The sequence below is a fragment of the Electrona antarctica genome (assembly GCF_951216825.1).
Source record: "Electrona antarctica genome assembly, chromosome: 12".
NCBI lineage: Eukaryota > Metazoa > Chordata > Actinopteri > Myctophiformes > Myctophidae > Electrona > Electrona antarctica.
Window position 1 is genome coordinate 12,754,309 of NC_136793.1, and position 11,062 is coordinate 12,765,370.

At 43.4% G+C, this 11,062-nt stretch overlaps 1 protein-coding gene across 1 annotated transcript; it reads right to left on the bottom strand.

Moving 5' to 3' along the window:
• Positions 1-3: 3 nt before the first annotated feature.
• Positions 4-8,132, bottom strand: sdf2l1 (stromal cell-derived factor 2-like 1). Its single transcript, XM_079515244.1, has 3 exons — positions 7,865-8,132; positions 4,787-4,983; positions 4-2,832 (listed from the first exon to the last, which is right to left on the bottom strand). Exons 1-3 carry the CDS (start codon positions 8,037-8,039, stop codon positions 2,554-2,556), a joined length of 651 nt encoding a protein of 216 aa, XP_079371370.1. The 5' UTR covers positions 8,040-8,132; the 3' UTR covers positions 4-2,553.
• Positions 8,133-11,062: the final 2,930 nt, after the last annotated feature.

Below are 11,062 nucleotides of genomic sequence, written 5' to 3' on the forward strand. Positions count from 1 at the left end.
GAATACATTTTGAAATAATTTATTATCCAACTAAAGGTACCAGGACAGGAGTTGGGGATGGGGGTTTGCAATTAATTAGCATTGAAACAGATACATTCCATGAAAATCTGATGTCTTGACATCTAAGAGTTTAACCACTTAAACCCCTCTTAAGAGTAACTGGACACACGTTACAACTGTACTTCGGCCACTCATTCCGTCTGCACCGAATCTTTGACAAAATAGCCAATCTACAAGCTCAAAATGCGTTGCAAACACCACAATGTGAGCTTGTAGATCTGCTGTTTTCTTTGGCAAATGCTTCCTCCAGATTGTGGACGCTGGGGTTCAAGTGGTTTAATGTGTCGGTATCAAAGCCTTCAGTTCAGCAACAGTCACGATCAAAGATAATAAATCGCTTGGCAAGTATTTTTTTTGCAAATTCATAACATTCTCCAAAACCAGTGTTTGTTAAACACCTAATGACCTAAACAGAGTTCTTGGCTGCCCACCGACTAACAGTCCTTATACGTGTTAATTCGAATATGGTTTCCAGTATTTTCAGGGAAGTAGGAACTACTTAGCACTTGCTCGAGATGTGGATAAATACAGTAAACTGTACTGTGTATCTCACCTGGCCTAAGGCCTGTAGAAACGATTCCTTTTTATTTTAAACGAACCGTTCTAAAATATTACAAAGCAAAAATAAACGACAGAATATGTTTTGGAAAACTGTCATCAGTAATGATTAAGCTACTGTACATGAACAAAAAAAAAACCCTACTGATTTGATCCATTGGAAGTTTCAAACACAGATTCATTTTTCCAATTCTTGAAAATAGACAGCCACGATATATTGGATCTGACTTCAGGGTCAATGTGACCTTCAATTCACAAACAAGTGCACACAATTTCAGTCAACCGAAATTCCGACATCCCCGCAAAGTCATGAAATCACAAATTAAAGTGTTGATTTGAACGATGTCACAGAATCTGCAAATAAGGCCCAATGCCCATATAAGCCAAGTCAATATTTCATTCCATTTACAGTCATATAATATTCCGAACATGCCAGTATCCTAAACTCATTTCGGACATGCCCGCTTTGCCCCGCTAATGATAACCTTGAGATGGTGAATTTACAGCTCACAATTAAAACAATGAGCATACTACTGTGCTATGTGTGACTAAATAAAAGCAGTACCCTTCATCTTTAACCCATTTTGGGTGGGAACCCCTTTTGGTGTTAGCATTATGTTATGCTTTAGCTATTGAAAAACAGCAGATCTACAAGCTCATAGCGCGCCACCGAGTGGCGCGCTACGAGTTTGTAGGTCTGCTATTTTTGAAGAACAGTGAAAAGTGACATGAAAGTGTTTGAGAACGACTGACATAGAAAAACATAGCTTTTTCAATAAAACAGTCAGGATTTAGAAGACATTTGCAGAATCGTTCCCAGGTCAAAATGGGTTAAGATGCCAGTAAGGGTACAGCAGCCCTCCAATAAGCAGAGAGTACATAACATAACGCAACACAACACAACAAGTCAGTAGTCAGTGGATTGTACAGTGCACAGGACATTTGACCATTGTGCCTTGTAGGGCAGCGGGCGAGAGACTGTGCTGAAGGAATAGGGGGGGGGGGGGGAACAACGGGGTATCAGACATAAAGATGGGGTTAGCCGGTTCACATGTTTTTGTTCCCATAGGATCACCAAAGGGATCCACAGACTGGAATGCACTCCATTCTGGCATCATTCCACCTCCAATTCTAGCAGATTGGGTTCTTTTTTTTATATAGATATAAAAAGAGCTCAAGTGGTAAAATAAAGTTACTTCAAGGTTGTTGTTTTGCATACATACATCTCTATTTTTCTGTCTATACCAAATGTATTTAGCCGATAGAGCTGCCATTTGTGGCTAATATGTGTTCTCAAATGTTCTTCAAATTCATTAGAATTATGTTGCACTTTTTGACAAAGTATGGGTCAAAACACAAGTGGTGTACGACTCTTCACAAATCGGGATTAACACCGTACCCAAAAACCGGTATCGGTCAGGCTCTTTCCAACTCAACTAATTAGGAAAAAGAAAGAAAAGATTAGGAGAAAGAGAAAAAAAAGGCTGTTCTGTACCAGAAACAAGTCTGTGTGGACAGGAACCAGAAACAAGTCTGTGTGTCACCTGCACACGCAATAACAACGTGTAGCACGTCCCTTAACTCACAGCGTCTCAACGTGGGATCTGGGGACTACCCAGGGGGGATCTGGGGACTACCCAGGGGGGGATCTGGGGACTACCCAGGGGGGAACTTACAGGTCTGTAACGCATTGAGGATTTTACAGTGATTCTCAACCTATTTAATTTCCAGGATTTCCCAAATTGATTTAACTTTTTTACCATTTTTTTTATTCTACACTGTGAAATCCTAAAGTGTTCATGTAACGGTGAGAGTGTATAAAGTGTACAGTTTGAGTATAAAATGCTTCCCAAAAGGCGGGGACGACCCCGGGTGGTCCCTGGCGGACCCTGACGTTTAATAAGAACCGAGAGCCTTTAATTAACGACGACGTGATCAGAGCTCGTCGTGGCGCATGGGCTCCTGGCTGGGCTGGATGAAGACGCCCTCCATGGTGCGCCACCAGTTGTGCTGGTTGGCGGCGGGCATGGCGTGCACCTCGCGCTGCCCGCGGATGGGGTGGCCGTACTGCTCGCCCGTCACGCTCAGGAACACGTCGGTGCCGGGGTGCTTGAAGCGCACAGTGTCGTCGCGCTCCCAGTGCGTCCCGTCGCACTGCACCATCCACACGTCCAGGTCATCGCCCTCACCGTTCTCCCCGAAGGCGCTCACCTCCTGCCACCACCAGAGGGGAGCAAAGAGCAGGGATGTCACAGCCATGACATTTGTGTGTCTTGAATGAATAATGAATAATCACGATAAATGATTTAACTATAGCAAGTCAAAATCTCTAACATGATGCTTTTGGTACAAAAAAAAAAGTTAAACAAATGGGAGAAGAGAAGACTTAAGCAATCGTGGAAAAATCGATTAATTAAGAATAAAATACACCTACGAGTTGAGGCTCACTGGCCTTCCTCAGGGTGACTGGGCTAAGCCTAAAGATTTAACTACCGTACATAGCATCCCTATTCAGGGGGCAACATCTGCAGAAAACAGCAGACCAAAAAGCGCAACATGCTCACCACATCACAACGCATCATGTTGCGACGCAAAAGCTTGTAGATCGGCTTGTTTTCGGCTAAGAGACAATTTGGTGTGGGGAAAAAAAAAGTTGACCAAGTACAGACTAGAGCCAACTCGGATCAACTCAGCTGCACGTCTCTTCACTGGTACCAAAAGGTATGACCACATCAGCCTGTTCCGTTTTAGAATGTATTTAAAACTTTTATTATTTGTTTTTAAATCTTGTTTTTAAATGGGCTGGCTCCTCCCCATCTTGCTGATCCTGTACACCGCCACACTCAAGTTTAGAGCTTTGAGCCCGGCTGACCAGCTGCTATTGCTCATCCTGAGATCTAGGGTGACGGGCTGATGGATATGTTTGGGATCCGGAACCAGAGGAACCGGACGAACCGGATCCAACATTGAGGAATGGGTTCCACTTCCATCACATTTGGATTTGGAACAGTTTCTGGAACCGGTTTATCACACCGTCAGAGCTGGTATGTTGACGTCTGCTAGACAATTACAATAACCGTGGTTGTCAAACTTTCAAGGACCAGCATAACTGAGAGTGAACCAAATGGAACCCTTACGGGTCCATTTGTACACTCTCAGAGTTACAGAGATCCATAATTGACCCAGTGTCCCTGGATCTCACTTTGAGAAGCACTACAATACTGTGTATGCAATACTAACTACATGTTTGATTGACTTTGTGTTTGTCAAAAATGATAGATTATTTTAAAGGAATCGAAACCTGGTGAATCGTAATCGAATTGAATTGTGAGGGCAGTGCCAATGCACACCTCTAGTGGAATAGCCTACCCCTCTATATTAGATGTGCCCAGTCCATAGAGGCATTTTAAATTCTTCACTCAAGACTCACTTTTTCTCCTAACGGCCGGGCTACACTGGGGACGGAACGGAACCGTAGGCATACATTTGTTAGACATATTAACAGTCCGCCTCCCATTAGTCCGACAACACTGTCGCTCCCGACATGCACAGCCGGTTACAACTAACCTGTGGCAGGTTAAAACTAAAGCTGTGAGGACAGTGAGGTTAGATTTAGGGTTGGGTAGGGTGTCGGACTCATGACTGTTAGTACGTCGGACCAAACACAGACACCGACAATTCGTCCGTCCCGCGGGGAGTTCTGAATTTTAAAAAGATTGACGTGCAGAGCTAATGCACAACCTGCGCACTGCAGCCGGGTTCCATTGGTTATAGTGGCAGCGTACCGTTGTGTACCCAGTGTAGCTCAGGCTTTGGCCTTCAATCTCAGTTGACCCAGGCGGTGTGTACCGTTGTATCTTAGTTGACCCAGGCGGTGTGTACCGTTGCCGTAACCTTCAGTTTTGTATTTTATTTGTGTAATGTTCAGTTTTTCAAACAAACAAAAATCTGCCTAGAGGTTTCATTGCCTTTTAACCCATTCTGACCTGAGATCAGATTCAAAAAATGTCTTCTACATCCTGACAGTTTTCTGAAAAAGCTATGTTTCTATGTCAGTCGTTCTTCGATTTTTCAATAGCTAAAGCATAACATAATGCTAACACCAAAAGGGGTTCCCACCCAGAATGGGTTAAGTAAGAGAGACTTCTTCCAGCGTTGCTTCTCTCACCTGGTTGTTGGAGAGCGGCGAGCTGAAGTGGTGTGTGTGGAGGTTGCGTCCCGTCGTCATGTGCGTGATGCGGATGGACTGGCCACACTTGATGGCCACCCCACGTTGGCACGGCCCGTTGGGCTTCCCCCGTATACGCCAGTAACTGTTGGCGTCATCAGCGTTCTCCACACCCGTCACCGACTGCTGTCCGCTGCCTAAAATACCGCAAGGACAGACACAGACACACACAAAAGGCTTGTTAGGGCATTTTATGGTTTGCACAATAACATCCTCAGAAAGCATTCACGGCCCAGTGGGCCCACCTAACATGGCAGCCGCTTCCCCTGCCGTGTCAAGTGGTCAGATGGGTAGGCCGTGTGCATTTTCAGGGCATGTTAATTTTTGAGTGGTGCAACCACTCCAAGGAACAGCAATGTCTGTGTTCACCTATGTGACTCGCGTTCACCTATGTGACTCGTGTTAATGTGTGTGACTCATGAGTACCAGTAGGGGCGCTGTCGTGCCAAAAACAGACAGAGGGAGATAGTGCTAGCCTGGCTAATATTGATTGATTGATTGAAAATTGTATTAACAGTTTGCAGAATTACAGTACATTTCAAGCACAAACTCAATACAAAGGCTGTTAACTGTGAGTGGACGACCCAATTAAGCATTACACTTGTTTACAACAGGGTCCACCATGTTCAATTCATCAAAACATTTAGAGACGTACAAATAATAAGCCAGACTCAAATCACACTGTCGTGTGGTATATTTGAGTCTGGAGATGCTGTGTATGGATCTTGTTTCCCGGGGGGCGGGTTCAAACATTTTCTCTTTCTGAGTACCACAGACGAAAAACAGTCTAAGTCCAAATTTCAGACTGACCCCTCCACGAAAAGGCCTCGTTGTCCTGAACCCTTATCTATCATTTATATATTATGGATCAATAGTGTGGACTTAGACTGTTATTCGTCTGTGGTACTCATTTATTGGTCAGAGCTACTGTCAGTCAAAGGTCTCAAGCATTGAACGTCAATGTACCAAAGCCCGCCCATATTGCATACTGTGTCCCGATTGGCCACACCAGTTCTCTGGTGTAGGAAATGGGAAGGGGGGGGGAGTTGCACCACTCAGTTCACACGGGTGTGATTTTTAATGATCAATCAATTGATCGATTGCGTTCCACCGGCCCCGGATCAATAGAGTTAACATAGTATACTATACTAATATTACATTAGCATAAAAACTTAAGTATTTTGCCAATTATTTGGGGGTCGGCTTAGCTTCGGAGACCACAGGCGTTTAGGGTCTGCTTGCAATAATACCCTTGCGGCCCACAAGTCAAGAGCCAATGGTGTTAAGTGACATTGCATTTCACTTGTGTAGGGTATATGAGCTCTTTCTCTCTCTCTTGATTGTCTGAAATTGGTATTGTTGCATGTGACCTGAACACGTATTTCCTGTTTACTAAAGAGCTGGAGAGACATGGGAAATCACAGTTACTGAAAGAAATAAAAAATACAAAAACTATACTGTGTTTAAAACACTTCATTTGTAACTCTGGGTGTGCAAATGTAGTCTTTACTTTAAGTCCTGAAATGTGCCATTTCCCCCCCATGTCATTCAATAACCCACGTACATCTGATCTAATAAGACAAAAAGCCTGAAGCCAGTTGAGCAACCGAGATTCTTTTGACCAAATGTCAGCCGATATGCTGCTCAGTGCTTACACACAAAAGGGCCAAGTCTTTTGTCATACTCTGATGTTACAAGCAAGCTGTAAGCAAAGAGCAGTGCAAAGTGAGGTCCCCACAGGGGTCCTTGGATGGGTTCCAGGGGGTCCCCAGCGAAATGAGGAACCATGTTAACCCCATTTTATACTATGAAAACAGCCGATCTGCAAGCTTGTCGCATCGTGATCTGTGAATATTTAATCACACACACACACCAGTGTCATGTCGTGAGCAACTTCCTCTCAATAAACTCCAAGGAGGCTAGCCGCAATTTGCAACTCTAGATTTGTTTACAATGGGTCCGAATCTAGAGTTGCAATACCCTCCATTGACTCCCCACTCATCCAATTTGGTTTGTGATCTGCTTGTCTTAAACGTTAAACTCACCAACATTGCAGCTGTAGTCCAAGCTTGAATTATCCTCTTTCAATCTGCCGAGCTTGTTTTTTCATAAAAATCCCCTGTTATGAGCTACTTTCTGTCAAGAAATTCTGTGCAGGTGATTCTTTTTCTAAGTGCTGGAGTTTGGAAGCACTCGTAATAAGTCACTGAACGGCCCAGCGTACCACCCGTTTCGAATTTGCACATAATGTAGGAGGCAGCAGCGCGACCCGTTAACACAAACGAGTGCTTCCAAACTGCAACACTGCAATCGCCTACAGAGGATGTCTTGACAGAAAGTAGCTCATAACATGTCTACGGGGGATTTTTATGAAAAACAAGCTCGGCAGATTGAAAGAGGATAATTCAAGTTTGGGACTACAGCTGCAATGTTTGTGAGTTTAACGTTGTTTAAGACAAGCAGATCACAAACCAAATTGGATGAGTGGGGAGTCAATGGAGGGTATTGCAACTCTAGATTCATCCCATTATAATTATATTATATATTCTTCTAACTATTATTTTTCTATTTTTCAGGAATAGAACTGTGATGGAAGACTTTGAAAACATAGCAGTTAATTGCGGCTACAAGGCACCTGCCACCACCACTCCAGTAGGCTACAGTAACTGAGCAGCCGAGAAGGTATAAGCATAAAGCATGCCATGGATCGGATGCCAATTTATAATGTATAATTGTATATAGGCCTACTGCCAAATCAAAGCCAGTGGAAGCAAGCTGTGTATAACTTTTAAAGTATTTAAAAGCGTGGTTTAGGCTGCTGCACACTTACGGCATCAGAGCTAGTGGACCAGCTAGGCTGCATTTAGTTGTAACTCGCAACCAAAGAAAGATAGCCGATACTACTGCGACGCGTTGTGAACAGCTTGTAGTCAGAACGGCTATTTTTGAAATCATGATTCGAATCGCTTTTCATAGTTTATGAAGTTTGCCATGAACATTACATGATGTATAATGTACCTGATCCATACTTGACGTCGTGAGAATGGAGCCTCACGTTGTGTCTGGTGTTGAGCAGCTTGACCAGAGAACCGCACGTCACGTAGTTCAAATCCGAGTTTGCGCCACAGCACTGTATCGAACACAACAGAAGCACCGATAATATCGACCTGATCAAAGCGACGATCGATCCCATCCTGATCAAATCATAATCATCAATAACGCTACCGTGAGTGAGTGTGTGTGTGAGGAGGAGAGGAGACGCTTTCAAACCTAACAGCTGACGTCGACCAATCACAGCTTGACATGTCCCAGGCGGAAGTGAAAAGCAATACTTGCTGCTCTGTCATTGGCTCGGAAGACGTTCGACGTCACGCATTTACCTATAGGAAACGCATGGATAGATCATAGCAGTTCATATAACTAGATCATAGAGTTATGATTTGATGATATATTATATATTATGATGATCATAGTCCCATAGAATAGATCATAATCTATGGGATAATCTATGCCTGGGATGGATGGATGGATGGATGGATGGATGGATAGATGGTAGCCTAAAAAGATTTAGAGTTAGACACATTTTCAATATGTCAGAATCGATAATCTAAATCTAAATCTAAATCTTATGCTAGACAGACAGACAGAATGGATGGATGTGTGTGCGTGTGTGCGTGCGTGCGTGCGCACGTGTGTGTTTGTTTGTTCGTTCCCAGGGGGCACCTGAGTCCTGACAGTGCCCTGGCTGCCTTCTCTCTCTGACCTGGTCTGTGACCCTTGTAGTATAGGTCCCCGGTGAGGTCCCCATTTCTGATGTGGTCCGCCCATGTGACACCTACAGTACCATTTGTATTGTGTAGACTCCATTCAGGTCTCAATAGCACTGACTCCACTGTAGCTGCGAACAGAGCTCTTCTCCCATGTCAGATTTCACTCACACTCTCCTCATCCCGTGCAGGGCTTTCCAGGCAAGTGCACTCCAGACCTTCAGATCCTGTTCTGTTGAAGGAGTCCATGCAGGCCTCGAGATCTTGTGGATGTTTGAAAGTTACCGTGCCATGTGGACTACCAGCAAAATGTGTGCTTCTATGTGAACCTGAAAATGTGTTGATACTTTTGCACCTTAATCTCATGTACAATGTATTGATATACTCTTTTGCACCAATGCTGCTATATGTAGTATGTCTAACCTTATGCACTTTTATGGTACGTGATATGTGTTTATATCTTTTCATTTTTGCCTCTCATTGACATCTCATGTTTTTCTTTACAGTTAGAAACCATGGAGCTTGCTTCTTTATAGCTGTAAACCTGTGATGTGACAATAAAGTTGCCAATAAGGTGAATTGTTGTGCTGTTGAAGTCACCTTACTGCCAGAGAAGCAGGGTCTTTTAGGCTATATACATCCATGCCCAAACGGCCCATTCATAATCCATTTATGGAGGCGACTGAACCAAATGTCATATAGTTAGGGAAAGTTAGCCAAATTTGTGACCAATCTGCAAAAAAAAAATGCTTACCAATAGCTTTCTTCACAAATGTGTTCATCAAGGTGTCTATACTATCACCTCTCAATTTGCTCTAACCCAACCCTTGGGAAACTTTTGACAACTTTTGGGGTACCATTATGCGTATGCAGGCAACATTTACAAATTTTCATTCTGTTTATTTTTTTTAATGTTTTGTTTTGCGGCTCTCGCCTTTATTTTAAACATTTTTTTATAGAGGGACAGACAGTAGGCTGACAGGAAATGGGGGAGAGAGATGGGGGAGTGACATGCAGTAAAGGCCGTCGGGATCGGGAGTCGAGCCCGCGGCACACTGCCAGGCTCGACTCCCGAGGTGCCTGGACCGCTGAGCCACGGCCCAGGCCAATTTTCATTCTGTTTTAACTTAAGTAGCATGTGATGGGTCAAACTAGTTCTTTTTTTTTCATGATTCTGAATCCATTGCAAGTAGGGATGGGAATTATCAATATTTGTATTCATTGTTATGCTAACCTTATCGATCGATTAATCGGTTAGTTGATACACTGACACCACGGCGCGTAAACAGCGCCTCAAACTGTGACTCCGCCCACAACCGGGGGAAGTTGTGATTTGCGCTCGTTCACTGCAATGCAATTTGCGGCATTTTCAAAACAATATTGAGCAGAGTAGCGATTATCAAACGTATTTGCAATGCCATACGTTGAAAGATCTGTTGCCCGTGGACAAGGCACGCTACCTCCGCAAGTTAGATAGCATCGGCATAGATGTTTGTCCGTATGTGATTAAGGATTGGACCAAGTTGCATTGGAAGCCATAGAAAATTCTTACCCCAGGCTAAAACGGGATGTGACGTTTTTGGGCGTTCCTGTCTAGCGTGGTGTCAGTGTATAAGCGGCTTTTTTGAGAATCTTAATTTCCTTCAATGTCTAACATAAAAATCAACATTTTGCTGATATACAGCTAAGAATACAAATGGCATATTATAATCCTTAATCAAATATTTATTTGACAATTTTAGATACAGGCCAGGGCCAGGCAATGTCATCTTGTCTGTCACTATGGTCACATCACAAAGCAGAGACATTGTCACATTTCTGTGGCTGCCAAGGTGGGGGGGTTTAACCCTCTGCCCGATTGTGCCACCCTCTGCCATGCGCGCATACAGCATTACATTCACAGAAAACCGCCCAATGATGAGTAGAAATTTCTATTAATTGTGAACTGTTAGGTTTAATTGAAGAATTTCTTAACAGCAAGAATTGCAAGCATTTGTTTTGCAAAGTACTACATTAGGCCTATATGGCCAAAACTATGGCTCTAGATGTAAATTCAATCATTTGACAGTTTCCCAACTCCCAAGGGCCCAGAACAACCTAAAAACAAATATTCCATGATATGCATTGATGAATTCTTATTCTTGTACTCGGCCATGGCCGCCATGCATTTATTTCACATGCATGCAGTTATAGGCTACACGCCTCCTTTATATACTCTATGGCTACACGTAGTACAGCGGATTACCAAAAAATTGTGCACTTTTTCAAAAAACCATGAAACTTTTACCATAGTTAGATGATACCATGAGGTGTATTTTCAGATGTGGAGTCAAGTCAGATTTGACCCCTGAGGCCCGGTAGAGCATAATATGTGACCAATACCCATAACATCCTATATAAGGCAAAAAAGTCCAAATTTCATCATTCTTTAAGTAGCATGTGACATATG